Here is a 25,330-nt window from a genome sequence, read left to right as displayed (position 1 = left end):
GGACGGTACATTGACTTTGCTCATTCCTTGCTTTTTCTGCCGTTATTGAATTGAATATTGTTGGTTGAGCGTGAAATAGTGTTGATTAACTTTCTGTCAGCGTGTATGGTGTGACATATTTGGATACTGCAGTTTCTTTGTACATGTGTTTGCTATGGTTGGACTCTGAGTGCCGCTGTTGATCAATGATACACTTTTAACGTCAATTATCCGTCTGTGGCGCAGTTGCCCCTCCTATATTTGATCTCACTGGCTGACACACAGAGAGAGAAAGCACAAACCCAAGCGGACCGAAAGCTCTTGACGTACACATCACATCGTTAAGGATTACTTTCACATGTTTAACTGGAAAATACAGTGGATTTGTCTTTTCTGACGAGCCGAATCTCTTCTACGAAGGAGTAAATATTTGGGTTATCTGCTTTTATCCGCTGGAATGGGTGATTGGGGAACGACAGGCCGCAGAGGCGGACGGCAAGTAATGGTTTTAATTATGTGTCTGTGCGCCATAGATTATGTGAACGGACAGGCCCGGTATACCATACCGGAGGAACAGACAGAGGGGTCCTTTGTGGGTAACATAGCTAGAGATTTGGGTTTGGAGGTGAAGAGGCTCGTAAAGGGTAAAGCTCGCATTATAACAAAAGGAGCTCGACAGTATGTAGATCTCAACCGAGACAAAGGGACGCTCGTTGTTAAAGAGCGAATTGACCGAGAGGAGCTCTGTGGTCAGACTACGCCTTGTAGCTTCAGCTTTGAGCTCATCATCGAAAACCCCATCCAGTTGTATCGGGTCACAGTCGAGGTTCGTGACATTAACGACAACACCCCGTCTTTTCCAAAGGATGAAATCAATTTAGAAATTAGTGAATCTGCCGCGTCTGGGGCGCGTTTTTCTCTGCAGAGCGCAGTCGACCCCGACGTTGGTGTTAACGGTATTGAAAATTACTCTCTCAAACCGACAGATAATTTTAAATTGGAGGTACACAGCCAACCCGATGGGGGTAAATACATCGATATGATATTGCAAAGCCCGTTAGACCGAGAGAAGCAGGAGACTTTGTCGTTGGTGCTGGTAGCGACTGACGGCGGCGACCCTCATAAATCTGGTACGGTCCGTATCCATATTACCGTGCTGGATGCCAACGATAATGCACCCATATGTGGTCAGCCAGTTTATAAAGCGGATGTCAAAGAGAATTCTCCAAAGGGGATTTTGATAACTACCGTTAGTGCGAATGACGCAGACAAGGGGGTGAACGGAGAGGTCAGTTTCTCTTTCGCCCATGTTGCTAAAGAAGCAAAGGAGTTGTTTGAGTTAAACGTGAAAACAGGGGAAATTAAGGTTGTAGGGAAATTGGATTTTGAAAAGACTAAATACTATCAATTAAATGTGCTGGCCAAAGATAGCGGTAGCCTCTCCGATACGTGCAAAGTTGTCATTCAAATTACAGATGAAAACGACAATGTTCCAACAATACAACTCATGTCTTTTTCAAACTCGATTCCCGAGGATTCGCCTCCTGGAACAACCGTGGCGGTAATTAATGTAGAGGATGCAGACTCTGAGATCAACGGTTTAGTTCAATGCACTATTAACGCCGATGTCCCTTTTAAAATAGAATCATCCTTAACCGACTATTATACAATAGTTACCGAAGGTTCCCTGGATAGAGAAACGGTGTCTGAGTATAATATCACAATCATAGTTTCAGACGAAGGGTCTCCGCCTCTCTCCAGTAATAAGAACATAACTGTTAAAGTGTCAGATGTAAATGATAACCCACCGAAGTTTGATCACACCGAATATAGTAAGTCTATACCGGAAAACAACTCGCCAGGGTTTTCTATATTTGCAGTGAGAGCGAGTGACGCGGACTGGGGCCAAAATGCCCGCGTCTCCTATTTTCTCGAGGATAAACAGATCAACGGGGTGGCTGTGTCCACTTTCGTGTCAGTGAATGCAGAAAACGGTGCTATTCATGCTGTACGGTCTTTCGATTACGAACAAATTAAGTCGTTTGAGTTCAACGTTACTGCGCGTGATGGTGGATCTCCACCTCTCAGTTCAGTGGTCGCAGTTAAAGTTTTAGTCCAGGACCGGAACGATAACGCACCTCAGGTTCTGTACCCAGTCCAGACTGGCGGCTCTCTGGTGGCTGAAATGGTGCCTCGTTCAGCAGATGTGGGCTATCTTGTCACTAAAGTGGTGGCTGTTGATGTGGACTCTGGACAGAATGCCTGGCTCTCGTATAAACTGCAGAAAGCGACAGACAGGGCGCTGTTTGAAGTGGGCTTACAGAATGGGGAAATAAGAACTATACGCCAAGTCACGGATAAAGATGCTGTTAAACAAAGGCTCACTGTTGTAGTGGAGGACAACGGGCAGCCCTCTCGTTCAGCTACAGTCAATGTTAACGTGGCAGTGGCGGACAGCTTCCCTGAAGTGCTCTCGGAGTTCACTGACTTCACGCGCGACACGGAGTACAATGACAACCTGACTTTTTACTTAGTCTTGGCTTTGGCTGTAGTTTCATTTCTCTTTATTACGTGTTTAGTGGTTATTATATCAGTGAAAATATATAGATGGAGACAGTCTCGCATTCTCTATCATTCCAATCTCCCGGTTATTCCGTATTATCCACCGCGTTACGCAGACACTTTGGGGACAGGAACTCTACAGCACGTGTACAATTACGAGGTGTGCAGGACGACTGACTCCAGAAAGAGTGACTGTAAGTTCGCCAGACCCGGTAGTCAGAGCGTACTGATAGTGGACCCCAGTACAGGGACGATGCAGCGGATGCAATGTGAAAAGAACATCCTGGATGAACCAGACTCTCCACTCGAGGTGAGTCAACTGAAGTGTATTAATGTAGCATAATTATTTTTTGAATTTTGATCTACATGCCCTTTCTTCTACCCTTGGCCTTTTCCCTTGTGTTGGTGAACTTTGCAAAGGACTGATGTACTCAATATTTGATTTATTCTTTACACTATCTTGGAATATGTTTGTCTTGGTTTTACTGTCGTGATGGTTTCCTTATTTGGTTTCCCAAATAATGAATAGCAATGAGATGTTATGGTAGCTATAGGATATAGGGCTCTTTAGCACCACACATTGTGGACAGCGCCACAATGTGTATGATCAAACAATTGGAATAAGAAACCTTTATCAGAGCACATAGCACTCGCCTACAGTGCTACACATCTCTGTGCACTTTTTACACACAAACAAATGATCATTCATATAGTTTCATAGAGAGTGTCTGACTCAACGTTTGTCCTTCTTAGCCCAGTAGATTGTTCACTGTCGTCTTCAATCTTGATCTGAACTGTGATTCATGGTGATGTCCATATGCACGATCACATCTTGTTGCCCTCTGATTATTTTGTATTATTTTTAGGAGATTACAGGTGCGGTAAGGCAGAGTTTAGATCTTGTTTTGTATATTGTTGGAAATTGATTGATGCTATCAGGTAGGCTATATTGTCACGCAGGTCATCGTCTTTAGTTTATTCAATTAAGCACCGAGGAATTGCTGAATGTGCAAACATATCTGGGAAACCAATCTGGATGTAACACTTAGGAAATACAGTGTAGGCCTACCAGTAATACATCTGGTGTCCCTCATTTGGTGTTCATGTTTTGAACTGTAAGGGCCGCTGTTGATCAGTAGAATAATTTCTGTCCAGTGTTGTCAGTCAGAGGAGTCCCCTCCCTTATTATTGCGTTCTACCAGAGGAGAGGGGGAGACTGCTTCATTCGAGGCGAGGCGCGTCAGAGACACGGTTTCTCTGATCCATTATTTTATAGATACACGAAGGGACGGTAAACAATTACCCGGATTAAACCGACTATTTTATCAGCGTCTCTGAAGATACAGTGTATTTTTGCTGGATTTATTCTTTGTTGGATATGGCATTTGAGGGATGTCGTCAACATAAATGCGTAAGATGGCGTTTGTGTTGTGGGCTGGAATGGCAAGTAGTCATTATATATGTGTGCCTTCTGCTTTTCATTGGTTCTGTCAGTGGTCAAATTCGTTATTCCATTCCGGAGGAGATGAAGAAAGGTTCGCTAATCGGTAACGTAGCACAAGACCTAGGGTTGGATTTGAAAAGGCTCCGAGCGGGCCGGGCCCGTATCGTGACCGGAGAAAGCATTCAGTACACCGAGCTGAAGACAGACAAAGGGATTCTGGTCGTCAGTGAGAGAATAGACCGAGAGCAGCTTTGTGGCGACGTCACACCGTGTAGCTTTAGCTTCGAGATGATATTAGAGAATCCAATGGAGCTGCACCACATAACGATTGAAATTCTCGACGTGAATGATAATCCACCCGCGTTTAAGAAAAACAACATTCATTTAGAGATCAGTGAATCAGCTATTCTCGGTGGGCGATTTTCGTTAGCTAGTGCAGAAGATCCTGATGTAGGACTTAACGGTCTACAAGATTATGTTTTAAGTCAAAACGATAATTTCATTCTGAAACAACATTCAAATGCAGATGGCAAAAAATACGCTGAAATGGTGCTGCAAAAAACATTAGATAGAGAGGTGTATCCTCGTCTGTCATTAAAGCTAATCGCTGTAGACGGTGGGAGTCCGCAGAGATCTGGTACAGTAAATATAGACATCACTGTTCTAGACGTGAATGACAATGCACCCGTGTTTAACCAGTCAGTGTACAGGGCTACTGTGATGGAAAACGCTCCGAAAGGCACATATATCACAGCCGTGAATGCAAGCGATGCAGACAGTGGGTCGAATAGTTTTATTACCTACTATTTTTCTGACCTTAACGGTGGTCTTGCTGATATGTTAGCAATCAATGAACATACAGGGATAATAACAGTGTCAGGTATACTAGATTTCGAAAAAGACAAGAAATATGAATTGAGGATTGAAGCGAAAGACCAGGGAGGTTTAACAGACTCTAGTAAAGTCATCGTGGAAGTAATTGATGTGAATGACAATGCACCTGTGATAAACGTCATGTCATTCACTAGTCCGGTGTCTGAGGATTCTCCTCCTGGTACAACCATTGGTATTATCAATGTTAAAGACCTTGATTCAGGTGAGAACGGACAGGTGAGCTGCACCATAGATCAAAACATCCCTTTTAAGATCAAATCTAATTTAAGAAATTACTACACCTTGGTTACCGACGCCATTTTAGACCGTGAAAGCGTCTCAGAATACAACATAACTATAGTTGCCACTGATGCAGGGTCACCTCCTCTCTCCAGTAGGAGAACATTTCACCTAAAGGTGTCTGACGTCAACGACAATGCTCCAGTGTTTCCACAGGGCTTGTACAACTCCTACATCCCAGAGAATAACTCTCCAGGCGTGTCTATAGTCACTGTTAAAGCTAAAGATCCCGACGCCAATCAAAATGCTCGTATTTCATATCTACTAGAAGATACCGACGTTAGCGGGACTCCAGTATCTGTTTATGTTTCCGTTAACGCTGAGAGTGGTGTGATACATGCGGTGCGCTCCTTTGATTATGAACAAATTAAATTATTTAAACTAATCATCAAGGCGCAAGATGGAGGCTCTCCTCCACTCAGTAGCAATGTGACTGTTAACGTTCTCATCCAAGACCAGAACGACAACGCGCCTCAGGTTCTGTACCCAGTCCAGACTGGAGGCTCTCTGGTGGCTGAAATGGTGCCTCGTTCAGCAGATGTGGGCTATCTTGTCACTAAAGTGGTGGCTGTTGATGTGGACTCTGGACAGAATGCCTGGCTCTCGTATAAACTGCAGAAAGCGACAGACAGGGCGCTGTTTGAAGTGGGCTTACAGAATGGAGAAATAAGAACTATACGCCAAGTCACGGATAAAGATGCTGTGAAACAAAGGCTCACTGTTGTAGTGGAGGACAACGGGCAGCCCTCTCGTTCAGCTACAGTCAATGTTAACGTGGCGGTGGCGGACAGCTTCCCTGAAGTGCTCTCGGAGTTCACTGACTTCACGCACGACAAGGAGTACAATGACAACCTGACTTTTTACTTAGTCTTGGCTTTGGCTGTAGTTTCATTTTTGTTCATCACGTGTTTAGTGGTTATTATATCAGTGAAAATATACAGATGGAGACAGTCTCGCATCCTCTATCATTCCAATCTCCCGGTTATTCCGTATTATCCACCGCGTTACGCAGACACGTTGGGGACAGGAACTCTACAGCACGTGTACAATTACGAGGTGTGCAGGACGACTGACTCCAGAAAGAGTGACTGTAAGTTCGCCAGACCCGGTAGCCAGAGCGTACTGATAGTGGACCCCAGTACAGGGACGATACAGCGGATGCAGAGTGAAAAGAACATCCTGGATGAACCAGATTCTCCACTGGAGGTGAGTTTTATTATGTAGCATATCTGTGGTAATATTTCTTTACAAGCAGCCTCAAGTTGCTCATCTCTCGAGCTCGACTCTATTAGTATTGATGTGTGAACGGTTTTTAAGGAATGTCCTCTTACTTCCGTTCGTCTATCAAGTGATGAATGGCAATGGACTTTCAGCACCTGGCTGAGAGGACAGCACCTATTTTCTCATGGCAGAGAGCAGCTCTCATAGCTCTCATACAGTGCACGTCTCTTTACACACATTTTGACATCGCTGTCCTGAATCAATACAACTTATCATTCACATCATAGTTTCATACAACATTAGTCTTGTCTAGCATTTATATTAAAGCTGTTGCTTGCTATGGTATCTTTGTGATCGTATTTGGACGACCATTGTGTGAAGTAAGATAGGCCTACAATATGCACGACTGAAATGTATGGACATATTGTAGTACGATATATCACCCTCTGATAATTTATTACGACTTGAACTAGCGGATGTTATGAATGGTGTAGTTGTAAATATAGTGTAATGATAATTATTCTGTTGCGTATTTGAGCGTATATGCACTTTGTATTTGATCATAACATTGAAGATAACTAGTTGATGTCACTAAATGGTGGTTTTGTAAATGTAGGTGGCTGCATTTAATGCCTGCACTTTTGTTGTGTTCCTACATCATGTTCTTGTGTTGAACTGTGAGGGCCGCTGTTGATCAGTGAAACAATTTCTGTGCGGTGTTGTCAGTCAGCGGAGTCCCCTCCCTTATCACTGCGCTCTACCAAAGGAGAGGGAAGGGCTGCATTTCATTCGAAGCAGAGTAGCGACAGAGACACCACAACAGATTCACGAGGATAACAGTGAAAACAGTCTGGATAAAACCACACATCGATATTATCCGCTGAATGCTCACCAAATCTGACTGTACCGTATAAGGACTAGGCGTATTCTTTTGGGACACTCTTTTTCGGCCATGGCAGTTGTGGACTTCGTTCAATCGAAATGCGTAAAATGGCGTATGTGCTGTGTGCTTCGATGGCAAGTACTTGTTTATTTACTGTATTGTAGCCATTGTGTTTGCGGACAAATCCGGTATTCCATTCCGGAGGAGATGAAGAAAGGGTCACTTGTCGGGAACGTAGCGCAAGACCTGGGGTTAGATCTGAAAAGGCTCCGAACGGGCCGGGCCCGTATCGTGACCGGAGAAAGCATTCAGTACACCGAGCTGAAGACAGACAAAGGGATTCTAGTCGTGAGTGAGAGAATAGACCGAGAGCAGCTTTGTGGCGACGTCACACCGTGTAGCTTTAGCTTCGAGATGATATTAGAAAACCCAATCGAACTGCATCGGATTATAGTGGAAATTCTAGACGTTAATGATCATGCTCCTGCTTTTCCAAATAAAGATATCAAATTTGAAATCAGTGAATCGGCTACTCTTGGCTCGCGTTTCATGTTGGCTAGCGCAGAGGATCCTGATGTAGGAGTAAATGGTCTACAGAATTATGTTATCAGTCCGAATGATAATTTCATTCTAAAACAACATTCGAACCCAGACGGTAGTAAATATGCTGAAATGGTCCTCCAGAAACAGTTAGATAGAGAGGTGTATCCTCGTCTGTCATTAAAGCTAATCGCTGTAGACGGTGGGAGTCCGCAGAGATCTGGTACAGTAAATATAGACATCACTGTCTTAGATGCCAATGACAATGCGCCCGTGTTTAACCAGTCAGTGTACAGGGCTACTGTGATGGAAAACGCATCGAAAGGCACATATATCACAACCGTGAATGCAAGCGATGCAGACAGTGGGTCGAATGGGGTGGTCTCTTATTCATTTTCCAACCTTAAAAAACATTTAGCTGATAAATTCAACATTGATGAAACAACTGGAACAATATCTGTAGCGGGGGAAATAGATTATGAAAAAGATAAAAAGTATGAAATCATGGTAGAGGTGAAGGACCAGGGTGGATTAACAGACACCAGTAAAGTTATAATTGAAGTTATTGACGTTAATGACAACGCACCAGTGATAAACGTCATGTCTTTCTCCAGCCCTGTGTCTGAAGATGCTCCCACGGGAACAACGATAGCTGTTATTAATGTCAAAGACGCTGATTCAGAGCGAAATGGAGAGATTATCTGCTCAATAGACTCTAACCTCCCGTTTAAAATCAAATCTTCTTTGACTAGCTATTACAATTTGATTAGTGATGCAGCTTTTGATCGAGAAGTCGTATCCGAGTATAACATAACCATAACAACGACTGATTCGGGTTCTCCTCCTCTATCTAGTGCCAGGACATTACACCTTAGAATCTCTGACGTAAATGACAATGCACCATTGTTCGATAAAATCACCTATTCCGCTTACGTCACAGAAAATAACTCACCTGGAATGTCCATATTTACTGTCAGCGCACGAGATTCTGACTGGAACCAGAACGCAAGGATCTCCTACCTCCTTGAGGACACGCAGATCAGTGGAACTCCAGTGTCTAGTTATTTATCCATTAACTCTGAAACTGGAGTTTTGCACGCAGTGCGCTCCTTTGATTATGAACAAATTAAGCAGCTCAGATTCGTGGTGAAAGCTCAAGATGGAGGATCTCCTAGTTTAAGTAGCAATGTGACTGTTACCGTTTTTGTGCTGGACCAAAATGACAACACACCTCAGGTTCTGTACCCAGTCCAGACTGGCGGCTCTCTGGTGGCTGAAATGGTGCCTCGTTCAGCAGATGTGGGCTATCTTGTCACTAAAGTGGTGGCTGTTGATGTGGACTCTGGACAGAATGCCTGGCTCTCGTATAAACTGCAGAAAGCGACAGACAGGGCACTGTTTGAAGTGGGCTTACAGAACGGGGAAATAAGAACTATACGCCAAGTCACTGATAAAGATGCTGTGAAACAAAGGCTCACTGTTGTAGTGGAGGACAACGGGCAGCCCTCTCGTTCAGCTACAGTCAATGTTAACGTGGCGGTGGCGGACAGCTTCCCTGAGGTGCTCTCGGAGTTCACTGACTTTACGCACGACAAGGAGTACAATGACAACCTGACTTTTTACTTAGTCTTGGCTTTGGCTGTAGTTTCATTTTTGTTCATCACGTGTTTAGTGGTTATTATATCAGTGAAAATATACAGATGGAGACAGTCTCGCATCCTCTATCATTCCAATCTCCCGGTTATTCCGTATTATCCTCCGCGTTACGCAGACACTTTGGGAACAGGAACTCTACAGCACGTGTACAATTATGAGGTGTGCAGGACGACTGACTCCAGAAAGAGTGACTGTAAGTTCGCCAGACCCGGTAGTCAGAGCGTACTGATAGTGGACCCCAGTACAGGGACGATGCAGCGGATGCAGAGTGAAAAGAACATCCTGGATGAACCAGACTCTCCACTAGAGGTGAGTTTATTGAATTGTATGTCGCATTTTGTTATGAAATCTATCTCTAGCCGTTATTTTAACGCTATACTGTAGCCTAGCTCTTAAACATATCTCCTATGGGATGCTCAAAGGTAATGTGTGTTTTGGCAATGGGTTAGGGTTAGGGTTCGGGTTTCATACAAGTTGTTTTGGTCAAGCTGTGTATGTAGTAACATGCTTCATTGCAGAGTGCCCTTTCAGCACCAGCCAATGTGGACAGCACTGTGTTGGTCATGTCAGTGAACAAAGCACACAGCACTGATACTGTCCAGGCACCTTCTCACACCAACAACATTCCATCCGTTGGTTCATATACGCATATTAGATTAGCTTGACATGGTTGTGTCTTGCTTGTATGGATAGCCTACAGTGATGGTGTATGTTTATTTTGCATGTAGGATTTGATCAAATGTGACAGACAAACACGGCATGCTGTGTTTACAGAAATGTCTTATACGCCCTCTGCTCTGGGTAAACGATGGGCTTGCTGACATTTTTTTCTCATGGTTTGAAAGTTAACCATGATTTAATCGTGAACATTTGAGTGATATGTGTTATACACGCACGATGCAGTCACACTCTATTCGTTTCCTTATCACTAGATTTGTTTCTTGGAAAAAATCTATTACATGTCTATCTGTTTTGTAATGTCTCTCAATTGAGTGATTCGCATTATTCCCACATTGGACTCTGAGGGCCGCTGTTGATCTGTTAAACAAACACCAGACTCTTGAATATTGCTGTACCTCCCATATCATCTCAGAGTGACAGCGAGTGGGGGACCAGGACGAATGCGCTCTCGGATCTTTCTGTTTTTCAGTACATATTTTGATAAAACCAGCATAGCCGTTGACGCATTTTGGATTGTAAGATCATCAGTGACCAATACTATTATATTTCTTAGCATCTGGATATTGCTTTTGTTGTCTTATTTGACAATTCGTTATGCTGGATTCGATGGTTTGGTTTGAGGACACGGCTTCTGTCAGAAATGGACGCTCGCGCAGAAGGCAAGTACAGGCCTTAATTGTTGTTTTCCTCGCAGAGGTGATTCTCGGGCAGATTCGTTATTCTATCCCAGAGGAGATGAGAAAGGGTTCGTTCGTGGGAAATGTTGCGGAGGATTTAGGGATTGACGCCAAACGAATGAAATCGGGCGGTGCTCGCTTAGTCAGCGACGATAGCAGCTATTATATCAGGCTGGATGTAGACAAAGGGATCCTGGTCGTAGGAGAGAGGATAGACAGGGAGCAGCTTTGCGGACAGACATCGCCCTGCAGCCTGAGCTTTGAGATGATTATGATGAATCCGATGCAGCTGCATAGCATCGTAGTGGAAATACTCGATGTAAATGATAATGCTCCCTTCTTTACTGAAAAAGAAATCAAACTAGAAATCTCAGAGTCGGCCCTGCCAGGTACACAGATATTACAGGAGAGTGCGACGGATCCAGATGTCGGTATCAATGCTCTACAGGGCTACACGCTGCGCCCTACAGATCATTTCAATATCAAAATCCAGACTAATCCCGACGGCAGTAAATATGTAGAGATGGAACTGTATGTACCTTTAGATCGAGAGAAAGAGGAAAACCTGTCCCTCACATTAACCGCTATAGATGGGGGCGATCCCCACAGATCGGGGTTACTAACAATTCACATATCTGTACTTGATGCCAATGACAATGTCCCCGTTTTTGTACAGCCTAACTTAAAAGCAATAGTCACAGAAAATGCACCTAAAGGCACATTAGTGACAACCGTAAGTGCAACAGACGCAGACAAGGGCTTAAATGGTCAGGTTACTTACTATTTCACGCGCATGTCTAACAATGTTGCTGAACTTTTTACATTACATGAAAATACAGGCGATATAACAGTTAATGGTCTTATTGATTATGAAAAGACTAAACACTACGAAATAGGCGTACAAGCCAAAGACCAAGGAGGACAAAGCGCTTCCACAAAAGTAATAATAGATGTTATTGATGTGAATGACAATGCGCCTGTAATAACTCTGACATCATTCTCGAGCCCAATATCTGAAGATGCGATCAGTGGCACGACTGTTGCTATAATAAATGTTAAAGACATAGATTCCGGTAAAAACGGCAAGGTAGATTGTTCAATTAACACACAGATCGCGTTTGCCATCCAGTCGTCTCTAAAGAGCTATTACACTCTTGTGACAGACGGTGTTTTGGACAGGGAGCGCGATCCCGAATATAATATAACATTCACTGCCGTGGACGAGGGAACCCCACCCCTCTCCTCTAGTAAAACAATCACTCTCAGAATCTCAGATGTCAATGACAACGCGCCCGTGTTCGAGCGTAGCTCCTACTCTGCCATCGTCAAGGAGAACAACGCTCCCGGGGTCTCTGTGTTTTCCGTTAAGGCGCACGACTCTGATGGGGGTCAGAACGCACGCGTGTCTTACCAACTAATAGATTCTCAATTCAATGGACAGCCAATATCGTCTTACATTTCTGTTAACGCAGAGAGCGGTGACATACAAGCAGTTCGCTCGTTTGACTATGAACAAACCAAAACATTAGAGCTGTACATCAAAGCTCAAGATGGAGGCTCCCCGCCTCTCAGCAGCAATACTACCGTAAAAATCAGCATTCATGATCAGAACGACAACGCACCTCAGGTTCTGTACCCAGTCCAGACTGGCGGCTCTCTGGTGGCTGAAATGGTGCCTCGTTCAGCAGATGTGGGCTATCTTGTCACAAAAGTGGTGGCTGTTGATGTGGACTCTGGACAGAATGCCTGGCTCTCGTATAAACTGCAGAAAGCGACAGACAGGGCGCTGTTTGAAGTGGGCTTACAGAATGGGGAAATAAGAACTATACGCCAAGTCACTGATAAAGATGCTGTGAAACAAAGGCTCACTGTTGTAGTGGAGGACAACGGGCAGCCCTCTCGTTCAGCTACAGTCAATGTTAACGTGGCGGTGGCGGACAGCTTCCCTGAAGTGCTCTCGGAGTTCACTGACTTTACGCACGACAAGGAGTACAATGACAACCTGACTTTTTACTTAGTCTTGGCTTTGGCTGTAGTTTCGTTTCTGTTCATCACGTGTTTAGTGGTTATTATATCCGTGAAAATATACAGATGGAGACAGTCTCGCATCCTCTATCATTCCAATCTCCCGGTTATTCCGTATTATCCTCCGCGTTACGCAGACACTTTGGGGACAGGAACTCTACAGCACGTGTACAATTACGAGGTGTGCAGGACGACTGACTCCAGAAAGAGTGACTGTAAGTTCGCCAGACCCGGTAGTCAGAGCGTACTGATAGTGGACCCCAGTACAGGGACGATGCAGCGGATGCTGAGTGAAAAGAACATTCTGGATGAACCAGACTCTCCACTGGAGGTGAGTCAATTACATTGCAATAATGTAGCATATTTATGAATGTATCTAGCCCTTCTTTTGACCCTTTTATATTGCTGCTTTCACGTTGTGGTCCTTATGAAGCCTTTTAAACTATGTGTAATGTATTCTTGACACATTGGGTTATGTCTGTCGTGGTTTTAGAACATGCTGTATTACAGCTGTATTGGCTTTCAGCACCACCTGTTGTCGACAGCGATACATTTGTCATGACCAAAGATTTCGAATGAGGACACACAGCAGCCACGTGTCTCGACGCACCTTTCACACACACACACACACACACACACACACACACACACACACACACACACACACACACACACACACACACGATACATATCATGTATACGAGTGAAATTTAGCATTTGCACTGATTGTCATTGTAGTCCGTAATTATGATTTGGTATGCGATTCCATACGCTATTAAAGCCTATATCTTTTCGCACCGTTATATTGTACCATATGACTACATACTGTCCTTTGATTGTTTCTTCGTAATTTAACGTTGTATTACATTAGATTGAAGCTACAGTACTTTGGTATTTTGATGAAAATGTCAAAGACGCACGTCTGGAAGATAAAGCTGGAGATGACTTAGGGAAGGGTGTGCAGTATATACAGTAGGCGACATGTTCAATTGTCCATCATTTGGTGTTCATGTTTTGGACTGTGAGGGCCGCTGTTGATCAGTAGAATAATTTCTGTGCGGTGTTGTCATTCAGAGGAGTCCCCTCCCTTATCACTGCGCTCTACCATAGGAGGAGGGAGAGACTGCGCTTCATACGAGGCGGGGAGCGACAGATACACATTCGCTCTAATCCATATAATTTATAGACACACGAAGGGACGGTACAATTTAACGGATTAAATCAAAACATCGCCTATTTGATCACCATCTCTGAGATACAGTGTATTCTTGCTGGATTAATTCTTTGTTGGATAAAATATGCCATTTCAGGGATATCTTCAACCTAAATGTGTAAGATGGCGATTGTTTTGTGGGCTGCAATGGCAAGTACTCATTACATTGTTACTGTATTTCACTGAAGCTGTGCATGGCCAGATACGGTATTCTATTCCGGAGGAGATGAAGACAGGGTCGCTTATCGGTAACGTAGCGCAAGACCTGGGGTTAGATTTGAAAAGGCTCCGAGCGGGCCGGGCCCGTATCGTGACCGGAGAAAGCATTCAGTACACCGAGCTGAAGACAGACAAAGGGATTCTAGTCGTGAGTGAGAGAATAGACCGAGAGCAGCTTTGTGGCGACGTCACACCGTGTAGCTTTAGCTTCGAAATTTTATTAGAAAATCCGATGGAGCTACACCATATCACTATCGAAATCTTGGACGAAAATGATAATGCCCCCACTTTTCAGAACAATAATTTGCAATTTGAGATCAGTGAATCAGCTGCACTCGGTGCGCGCTTTGTTTTAGAGAGTGCAGAGGATCCTGACGTTGGAGTTAATGGTCTACAAAACTATATTCTAACTCCGAATGAAAATTTCATTCTGAAACAATATGCGAACCCCGACGGTAGTAAATATGCTGAAATGGTGGTCCAGAAACAGTTAGATAGAGAGGCGTATCCTCGTCTGTCATTAAAGCTAATCGCTGTAGACGGTGGGAGTCCGCAGAGATCTGGCACAGTAAATATAGACATCACTGTCCTTGATGCCAATGACAATGCGCCCGTGTTTAACCAGTCAGAATACAGGGCTTCCGTGATGGAAAACGCTCTGAAAGGCACACATATCACAACTGTAAATGCTAGCGATGCAGACAGTGGCTCAAATGGACAAATTACATATTATTTTTCCAAGATGAAGGTGAATTTAGCAGACATATTTCACATTGATAAGGACACTGGAACTGTATCAGTTGCAGGGCAAATCGATTTTGAAAAAGATAAAAGATATGAAATTAGGGTTGAAGCTAAAGATCAAGGTGGATTGACAGATTCTAGCAAAATTGTAGTTGAGGTAATTGATGTAAACGACAATGCACCTGTGACAAACGTCATGTCATTCACGAGTCCGGTGTCTGAGGATTCTCCTGCCGGTACAACCATTGGTATTATCAATGTTAAAGACCTTGACTCAGGTGAGAACGGACAGGTGAGCTGTACTATTGACCAAAACATCCCTTTTAAGATCAAATCTAATTTAAGAAATTACTACACCTTGGTTACCGACGCCATCTTAGACCGTGAGAGCGTCTCAGAATACAACATAACTGTAGTTGCCACTGATGCAGGGTCACCTCCTCTCTCCAGTAGGAGAACCTTTCACCTGACGGTGTCTGACGTCAACGACAATGCCCCAGTGTTTCCACAGGGCGTGTACAACTCCTACATCACAGAGAATAACTCTCCAGGCGTGTCTATACTCACTGTTAAAGCTAAAGATCCCGACGCCAATCAGAATGCTCGTATTTCATATCTACTAGAAGATACCGACATTGGTGGGACTCCAGTATCTAATTATGTTTCTGTTAACGCTGAGAGTGGGGTGATACATGCGGTGCGCACCTTTGATTATGAACAAATTAAACAATTTAAACTAGTCATCAAAGCGCAAGATGGAGGCTCTCCCCCACTCAGTAGCAATGTGACTGTTAACGTCCTCATCCAAGACCAGAACGATAACGCACCTCAGGTTCTGTACCCAGTCCAGACTGGCGGCTCTCTGGTGGCTGAAATGGTGCCTCGTTCAGCAGATGTGGGCTATCTTGTCACTAAAGTGGTGGCTGTTGATGTGGACTCTGGACAGAATGCCTGGCTCTCGTATAAACTGCAGAAAGCGACAGACAGGGCGCTGTTTGAAGTGGGCTTACAGAATGGGGAAATAAGAACTATACGCCAAGTCACTGATAAAGATGCTGTGAAACAAAGGCTCACTGTTGTAGTGGAGGACAACGGGCAGCCCTCTCGTTCAGCTACAGTCAATGTTAACGTGGCGGTGGCGGACAGCTTCCCTGAAGTGCTCTCGGAGTTCACTGACTTTACGCACGACAAGGAGTACAATGACAACCTGACTTTTTACTTAGTCTTGGCTTTGGCTGTAGTTTCATTTCTGTTCATCACATGTTTAGTAGTTATTATATCAGTGAAAATATACAGATGGAGACAGTCTCGCATCCTCTTTCATTCCAATCTCCCGGTTATTCCGTATTATCCACCGCGTTACGCAGACACTTTGGGGACAGGAACTCTACAGCACGTGTACAATTACGAGGTGTGCAGGACGACTGACTCCAGAAAGAGTGACTGTAAGTTCGCCAGACCCGGTAGTCAGAGCGTACTGATAGTGGACCCCAGTACAGGGACGATGCAGCGGATGCAGTGTGAAAAGAATATCCTGGATGAACCAGACTCTCCACTGGAGGTGAGTTTTATTATGTTGCACATCTGTGGGAATCTTTCTTTACAAACAGATTAAAGTTGCTCATCCTTTGAGCTCGATTGTATTATTATTGATGTGTTAATGGTTTTTAGGGAATGGCCTCTTATTTCAGTTCGTCTACCATCTGATGAATAGTAATGGGCTGGGCCTTTTCAGCACCATGCTGAGAGGACAGCACCTATTTTGTTATGGTAACGAGCAGCTCTCATACAATTCACGTGTCTTTACACACATTTTTACATGGCTGTCCTGAATCAATAGAAATTATCATTCAGCTTCCTAGAGAAGGTTTGGTGCAACATTATTCTCGTCTAGCATTTATATTACAGCTATTGCTTGATATGGTATCCTGTTTGGACAGACAATCATTCTGTGAAGTAAGATATGTCTACAATGTGCACCACTGAAATGGATGGAAATATTATCTGCTTATATATCCCCCTCTGATAATATATAACTACTTGAACGAGTGGATGTTATAAATTGTGTAATTTTAAATATAGTTGAATGAAAATTATTCTCTGGAGTATTTTATCATATATGCACCTTTAGGTCTATTCCTACATGATTTGGTGTTCATGTTTTGGACTGTGAGGGCCGCTGTTGATCAGTAATATAATTTCTGTGCGGTGTTGTCAGTCAGCGGAGTCCCCTCCCTTATCACTGCACTCTACCAGAGGAGAGGCAGAGGCTGCATTTCTTTCGAAGCAGAGTAGCGACAGTGACACCATAACAGATTCACGAGGATAACAGTGAAAATAGCCTAGATTAAAAAAACACATCTATATTATCCTCTGAATGCTCACCAAATCAGACTATACCGTATAAGGACTAGGCCTATTGCTTTGGGACACTCTTTTTCGGCTATGGCAGTTGTGGACTTCCTTCAATCGAAATGCGTAAAATGGCGTATGTGCTGTGGGCTTCGATGGCAAGTACTTATTTATCTACTGTATTGTAGTCATATTGTTTGTGGCCAAATCCGATATTCCATTCCGGAGGAGATGAAGACAGGGTCGCTTGTCGGTAACGTAGCGCAAGACCTGGGGTTAGATCTGAAAAGGCTCCGAGCGGGTCGGGCCCGTATCGTGACCGGAGAAAGCATTCAGTACACTGAGCTGAAGACAGACAAAGGGATTCTAGTCGTGAGTGAGAGAATAGACCGAGAGCAGCTTTGTGGCGACGTCACACCGTGTAGCTTTAGCTTTGAGATGATATTAGAGAATCCGATCGAATTGCATCGTATTACCGTGGAAATTCTAGACGTTAATGATCATGCTCCTGCTTTTCCAAATAAAGATATCAAATTTGAAATCAGTGAATCGGCTACCCTTGGCTCGCGTTTCATGTTGGCTAGCGCAGAGGATCCTGATGTAGGCGTAAATGGTCTACAGAATTATGTTATCAGTCCGAATGATAATTTTATTCTAAAACAACATGCGAAAGCAGATGGTAGTAAATATGCTGAGATGGTGCTCCAGAAATCCTTAGATAGAGAGGAACATCCTCGTCTTTCTTTAAAGCTAATTGCTGTGGACGGTGGAAATCCACAGAGATCTGGCACAGTAAATATAGACATCACTGTCCTAGATGCCAATGACAATGCGCCCGTGTTTAACCAGTCAGTGTACAGGGCTACTGTGATGGAAAACGCACCGAAAGGCACATATATCACAACCGTGAATGCAAGCGATGCAGACAGTGGATCGAATGGCGTTGTGTCTTATTCATTTTCCAACCTTAAAAAACATTTAGCCGACAAATTCAACATTGATGAAAGAACTGGTACAATATCAGTTGCGGGAGAAATCGATTATGAAAAAGATAAAAAGTATGAAATCATGATAGAGGCGAAGGACCAGGGTGGATTAACAGACTCCAGTGAAGTTGTAATTGACGTTACTGACGTTAATGACAACGCACCAGTTGTAAACGTCATGTCTTTCTCCAGCCCTGTGTCTGAAGATGCACCCACGGGTACAACGATAGCTGTTATCAATGTCAAAGACGCTGATTCGGACAGAAACGGTCAGATTACCTGCTCTATAGACTCTAACCTCCCGTTTAAAATCAAATCTTCTTTGACTAGCTATTACAATTTGATTAGTGATGCAGCTTTTGATCGAGAAGTCGTATCCGAGTATAACATAACCATAACAACGACTGATTCGGGTTCTCCTCCCCTATCTAGTGCCAGGACATTACACCTTAGAATCTCTGACGTAAATGACAATGCACCATTGTTCGATGAAGGCACCTATTCCGCTTACGTCACAGAAAATAACTCACCTGGAATGTCCATATTTACAGTCAGCGCGCGAGATTCTGACTGGAACCAGAACGCAAGGATCTCCTACCTCCTCGAGGACACGCAGATCAGTGGAACTCCAGTGTCTAGTTATTTATCCATTAACTCTGAAACTGGAGTTTTGCACGCAGTGCGCTCCTTTGATTATGAACAAATTAAGCAGCTCAGATTCGTGGTGAAAGCTCAAGATGGAGGATCTCCTAGTTTAAGTAGCAATGTGACTGTTACCGTTTTTGTGCTGGACCAAAATGACAACGCACCTCAGGTTCTGTACCCAGTCCAGACTGGCGGCTCTCTGGTGGCTGAAATGGTGCCTCGTTCAGCAGATGTGGGCTATCTTGTCACTAAAGTGGTGGCTGTTGATGTGGACTCTGGACAGAATGCCTGGCTCTCGTATAAACTGCAGAAAGCGACAGACAGGGCGCTGTTTGAAGTGGGCTTACAGAATGGGGAAATAAGAACTATACGCCAAGTCACTGATAAAGATGCTGTGAAACAAAGGCTCACTGTTGTAGTGGAGGACAACGGGCAGCCCTCTCGTTCAGCTACAGTCAATGTTAACGTGGCGGTGGCGGACAGCTTCCCTGAAGTGCTCTCGGAGTTCACTGACTTCACGCACGACAAGGAGTACAATGACAACCTGACTTTTTACTTAGTCTTGGCTTTGGCTGTCGTTTCATTTCTGTTCATCACGTGTTTAGTGGTTATTATATCAGTGAAAATATACAGATGGAGACAGTCTCGCATCCTCTATCATTCCAATCTCCCGGTTATTCCGTATTATCCACCGCGTTACGCAGACACTTTGGGGACAGGAACTCTACAGCACGTGTACAATTACGAGGTGTGCAGGACGACTGACTCCAGAAAGAGTGACTGTAAGTTCGCCAGACCCGGTAGTCAGAGCGTACTGATAGTGGACCCCAGTACAGGGACGATGCAGCGGATGCAGAGTGAAAAGAACATCCTGGATGAACCAGACTCTCCACTGGAGGTGAGTTTTATTATGTTGCACATCTGTGGGAATCTTTCCTTACAAACAGATTAAAGTTGCTCATCCTTCGAGCTCGATTGTATTAGTATTGATGTGTTAACGGTTTTTAGGGAATGGCCTTTTACTTCAGTTTGTCTCCCATCTGATGAATAGTAATGGACTGGGCCTCTTCAGCACCACGCTGAGAGGACAGCACCTATTTTGTCATGGTAGCGAGCAGCTCTCATACAATTCACGTGTCTTTACACACATTTTGACAAGGCTGTCCTGAATCAATACAACTTATCATTCTTATCGTAGTTTCATAGAGAAGGTTTGGTGCAACATTAGTCTTGTCTAGCATTTATATTACAACTATTGCTTGCCATGGTATCCTTGTGATTGTATTTGGACAATCATTGCAGTGGCGTTTTTACGTTTGGGGCATGTGGGGCAGTGCCACACCAAAGGTGGCTCTGTGGTGCAAGATGCTCGTTACAGTATTGTATTTTATATTTAATACAAAATAGTGTTTCAATTGTGAAATTGGTGTGTATAAATATAATAAACTCGACTCACAATCCTTAGAGTGCTGTTTTGGAGTAATTTCTCTAGTGTGTGTGTGTGTGTGTGTGTGTGTGTGTGTGTGTGTGTGTGTGTGTGTGTGTGTGTGTGTGTGTGTGCTCGCGCTGCGGACTGCGCTCCCTGTCCTATCTCTCTGCTGTGCGTTAGCGCAGCACTCTGCCCCATTGTTGCTAGGGGAACAAAGTGAGCGTGATTGGCGTAAGCAGGGAAAACATCCCGCAAATTATATTGGGTGTCTATGAATTCTGCCTAGCAACAGGTGGTGGAAAAATATTAAACGCTAATGTTGTTAACATGGCCTGACTTGACAGGAAATAATCACAAAGCAAAAGTTGATCTACTGTACTTCTACCGCTAATGCTAGCTAGCTAATGTTTTCACAATAAATCGTGTAGATTATTTGTTGACCGTGCGGTTTAGTACATTGCCTTTGGAAGAGACGTTGGAGATAAAAACGTTTAGGGCCACACAGACCAGAAGACTTGGTTCTGCTTTAGGCTCAAACAGTTCAAACAGGAATGGTTTGAAAAAAAGAGATGGCTAACCGCTAGCACCTCGAAACATGCGCTGTTCTGTTGCCCATGTATGCTTTTTGGTGGAGACTCTATTTGGGCATCGGCTGGATTCAAAGACATTAAACATCTGTCAGAACAGAACAGACAACAGCGACTCAACGCCCTTGCCATGCTTTCCATTGAAAATCCATTGGTCCAGGGACAGATGGATTTCAACAGTAAAGTCATTGAGAGGTTTGCTCAAACAAAGAACCACCGCGCTACCTTGCTATTGAAGTGAGCTGGTTTGTTTGGACGTGTATGACACATGGACAGTGCGCCGTTCACTGTATTGCTTTTGTTTTGTAGTAATAAACGTGTTATACTGGCTGTTATATAAAGTGGAGGACACACTTGTTACTTGTCGCCTTCAGAACCCTGGACGGGGCTCGTGCTGTATATTCATATAGCTCCGTTAATTAGCCTAGCCTACTTTGCGTGTCTTAATGTGGCTTTTGTAGTGTGTTATAACCTCTGCTCTGATGATATTTATTTGACATTTAAAGAAATACAATTGATAAAACTTTTCTACAAGTTGACAATGTGCCGCATGCTTGTATTTTGATAAAGCATGCAAGTTATTGAAGACACATGTCTGTCTCATCTTTTTACTTTGTTGCAGTATAGGCAACCTCAATGTAGCCTTCTGTGTCGCGCTGAGCGCTGAAGCGTATGAAGTGTATTCAGTTTTGTAATCTTTCTGCTCCCTGGCACTCACAGCCCAGCCCATAGCATATGCCTACCGTAGACTACCTTTATTGTTTGTGATGGTGACCTCATACAAAACTGCCTCTCCAGAAATGACATGCTAAAATCGCCACTAAATCATTATGTGAAGTAAAATAGGCCTACAATGTGCACGACTGAAATGTATGGAAATGTACGCCTATATATCTGATTGTATGATTCAGACTACCTTGACAATGATTGTAGTAATGCATGTTGGTGTGAGGGAAGAAACCATGGTATTGTTTTACACATTATTTAATGTATGGAATGAAAATATACCCCCCCATGATATCTCACTTGAACCTTGCATTATTACGAATAGAGGATTTGTAAACTTGGGAAGATGAAAACTATTGTGTAAACTCGTCTATTATGTGTACATTTATAGTTGTGTTCCCACATCATTTTGTGTTCGTGTTTTGGACTGTGAGGGCCGCTGTTGATCAGTGAAACAATTTCTGTGCGGTGTTGTCAGTCAGAGGAATACCCTCCCTTATCGCTGCGCTCTACCAGAGGAGAGGGAGACTCTATGCGCTTCATTCGAGGCGAGGCAAGAACAGGGAGAACACTCGCCCTGAGACATAGATTGCAGATAAAATACGCAGGATTTAGACAAGACATCGGCTGTTACTCTATTTGTTCAGCATTTCTCGGGATACTCTATTGGGAATATTATTGCGTCATTTATTCTGTGATGACTATGGCTTTTGAAGGATTCCTACAACCTAAATGCTTAAGATGGCGTTTGTGCCCGGGACTTCGATGGCGAGTACTTGTTTTTCTCCTGTATTTCAGCCATATTGTAAGTGGCCAAATCCGTTATTCCATTCCGGAGGAGATGAAGAAAGGGTCGCTTATCGGTAACGTAGCGCAAGACCTGGGGTTAGATTTGAAAAGGCTCCGAGCGGGCCGGGCCCGTATCGTGACCGGAGAAAGCATTCAGTACACCGAGCTGAAGACAGACAAAGGGATTCTAGTCGTGAGTGAGAGAATAGACCGAGAGCAGCTTTGTGGCGACGTCACACCGTGTAGCTTTAGCTTCGAGATGATATTAGAGAATCCGATGGAACTGCACCACATCACGATAGAAGTATTAGATGTTAATGATCATTCACCAACATTTAAGAAGACGGATGTACAACTAGAAATAAGCGAGTCAGCTAACCTCGGTGCGCGATTTGTGCTTGAAAATGCAGAAGATCCTGATGTCGGTGTCAACGGTCTACAAAATTATGTTTTAACCCCTAATGATAATTTCGTCCTAAAACAACATGCAAACCCAGACGGTGGTAAATATGCTGAAATAATCCTCCAGAAACCGCTAGATAGAGAAGAGCATCCTCAACTTTCATTGAAGCTAATCGCTGTAGACGGAGGAAATCCACAGAGATCTGGTACAGTAAATATAGATATCACTGTCTTGGATGCCAATGACAATGCGCCCGTGTTTAACCAGTCAGTGTACAGGGCTACTGTGATGGAAAACGCTCCGAAAGGCACATATATCACAACCGTGAATGCGACTGATAAAGACAGTGGCTCTAATGGCTTTATAACGTATTCCTTGTCTAATTTGAAGGGAAATGTGGCAGACAAATTGGCTATTCATCCTAACAGTGGGATATTAACTGTTTCAGGGTTAATAGATTATGAAAAAGACAAGAAATATGAGCTAAGGATTGAAGCGAAAGACCAGGGAGGTTTAACAGACTCAAGTAAAGTAATTGTTGAGGTAAATGATGTAAATGACAATGCGCCTGTTGTAAGCGTCATGTCATTCACTAGTCCGGTGTCTGAGGATTCTCCTCCTGGTACAACCATTGGTATTATCAATGTTAAAGACCTTGATTCAGATGAGAACGGACAGGTGAGCTGTACTATTGACCAAAACATCCCTTTTAAGATCAAATCTAATTTAAGAAATTACTACACCTTGCTTACCGACGCCATCTTAGACCGTGAGAGCATCGCAGAATACAACATAACTGTAGTTGCCACTGATGCAGGGTCACCTCCTCTCTCCAGTAGGAGAACCTTTCACCTAAAGGTGTCTGATGTCAACGACAATGCCCCAGTGTTTCCACAGGGCGTGTACAACTCCTACATCGTAGAGAATAACTCTCCAGGCGTATCTATAGTCACTGTTAAAGCTAAAGATCCCGACGCGAATCAGAATGCTCGTATTTCATATCTACTAGAAGATACCGACGTTGGTGGGACTCCAGTATCTGTTTACGTTTCCATTAACGCTGAGAGTGGGGTGATACATGCGGTGCGCTCCTTTGATTATGAACAAATTAAACTATTTAAACTAATCGTCAAAGCGCAAGATGGAGGCTCTCCTCCGCTCAGTAGCAATGTGACAGTTAACGTCCTCATCCAAGACCAGAACGACAACGCACCTCAGGTTCTGTACCCAGTCCAGACTGGCGGCTCTCTGGTGGCTGAAATGGTGCCTCGTTCAGCAGATGTGGGCTATCTTGTCACTAAAGTGGTGGCTGTTGATGTGGACTCTGGACAGAATGCCTGGCTCTCGTATAAACTGCAGAAAGCGACAGACAGGGCGCTGTTTGAAGTGGGCTTACAGAATGGGGAAATAAGAACTATACGCCAAGTCACTGATAAAGATGCTGTGAAACAAAGGCTCACTGTTGTAGTGGAGGACAACGGGCAGCCCTCTCGTTCAGCTACAGTCAATGTTAACGTGGCGGTGGCGGACAGCTTCCCTGAAGTGCTCTCGGAGTTCACTGACTTTACGCACGACAAGGAGTACAATGACAACCTGACTTTTTACTTAGTCTTGGCTTTGGCTGTCGTTTCATTTCTGTTCATCACCTGTTTAGTAGTTATTATATCAGTGAAAATATACAGATGGAGACAGTCTCGCATCCTCTATCATTCCAATCTCCCGGTTATTCCGTATTATCCACCGCGTTACGCAGACACTTTGGGGACAGGAACTCTACAGCACGTGTACAATTACGAGGTGTGCAGGACGACTGATTCCAGAAAGAGTGACTGTAAGTTCGCCAGACCCGGTAGTCAGAGCGTACTGATAGTGGACCCCAGTACAGGGACGATGCAGCGGATGCAGAGTGAAAAGAACATCCTGGATGAACCAGACTCTCCACTGGAGGTGAGTTTTTAGGATGCTTAATAATGTCGCACGCTCTGTGGGAATATATATTTACCAGCAGCTTCAAATGACCCAATATCTCTTCCAGGTCTATTTCTTCAGTGTCTATGTATTGTTCTGTCTCTTACACTGAATATATTTTCAAATTGAACGATCCTTTTTCTCTAGTGTGTGTGTGTGTGTGTGTGTGTGTGTGTGTGTGTGTGTGTGTGTGTGTGTGTGTGTGTGTGTGTGTGTGTTTGTGTGCGTGCGTGTTTTGGAAAATGGCTTCTCTCTTCATCTGGTCTGGTGAACTCATACAGAGCCTTTTCAATCAGTTGTTTCAGAACCATGCAATGTGGACAGCGCCTCTTTTATCATTACAGGAAGCAGCTCTAATAGCGCTCTCTTATAGGCATGTTTGTTAGTACTCACCACAACTAATCATTCATATAACGGTTTGATAAAGA

At 43.9% G+C, this 25,330-nt stretch overlaps 4 protein-coding genes across 4 annotated transcripts; all 4 read left to right on the top strand.

The window, feature by feature from the left end:
• Positions 1-493: 493 nt before the first annotated feature.
• LOC310816073 (uncharacterized protein) lies at positions 494-6,382 on the top strand (the record flags this gene model as incomplete). Its single annotated transcript, XM_083686081.1, has 2 exons — positions 494-2,867; positions 3,993-6,382. The coding sequence occupies 2 exons, from the start codon at positions 494-496 to the stop codon at positions 6,380-6,382; spliced, it is 4,764 nt and encodes a 1,587-aa protein (XP_083542207.1).
• A 949-nt stretch (positions 6,383-7,331) lies between these two features.
• On the top strand, positions 7,332-9,842 carry LOC310816072 (protocadherin gamma-A10-like; the record flags this gene model as incomplete). The annotated part of the gene is made up of 1 exon (XM_083686080.1): positions 7,332-9,842. The coding sequence occupies one exon, from the start codon at positions 7,332-7,334 to the stop codon at positions 9,840-9,842; it is 2,511 nt and encodes an 836-aa protein (XP_083542206.1).
• Positions 9,843-10,745: 903 nt separating this feature from the next.
• On the top strand, positions 10,746-16,632 carry LOC310816071 (uncharacterized protein; the record flags this gene model as incomplete). Its single annotated transcript, XM_083686079.1, has 2 exons — positions 10,746-13,188; positions 14,243-16,632. The coding sequence occupies 2 exons, from the start codon at positions 10,746-10,748 to the stop codon at positions 16,630-16,632; spliced, it is 4,833 nt and encodes a 1,610-aa protein (XP_083542205.1).
• A 1,805-nt stretch (positions 16,633-18,437) lies between these two features.
• LOC310816070 (protocadherin gamma-A10-like) lies at positions 18,438-24,893 on the top strand (the record flags this gene model as incomplete). Its single annotated transcript, XM_083686078.1, has 2 exons — positions 18,438-18,975; positions 23,944-24,893. The coding sequence occupies 2 exons, from the start codon at positions 18,438-18,440 to the stop codon at positions 24,891-24,893; spliced, it is 1,488 nt and encodes a 495-aa protein (XP_083542204.1).
• Between the last annotated feature and the right edge of the window lie 437 nt (positions 24,894-25,330).

The sequence above is a fragment of the Argentina silus genome (assembly GCF_951799395.1).
Source record: "Argentina silus genome assembly, chromosome: 15".
Taxonomy (NCBI): Eukaryota; Metazoa; Chordata; class Actinopteri; order Argentiniformes; family Argentinidae; genus Argentina; species Argentina silus.
This window is presented reverse-complemented; position numbering and strand designations above follow the sequence as displayed.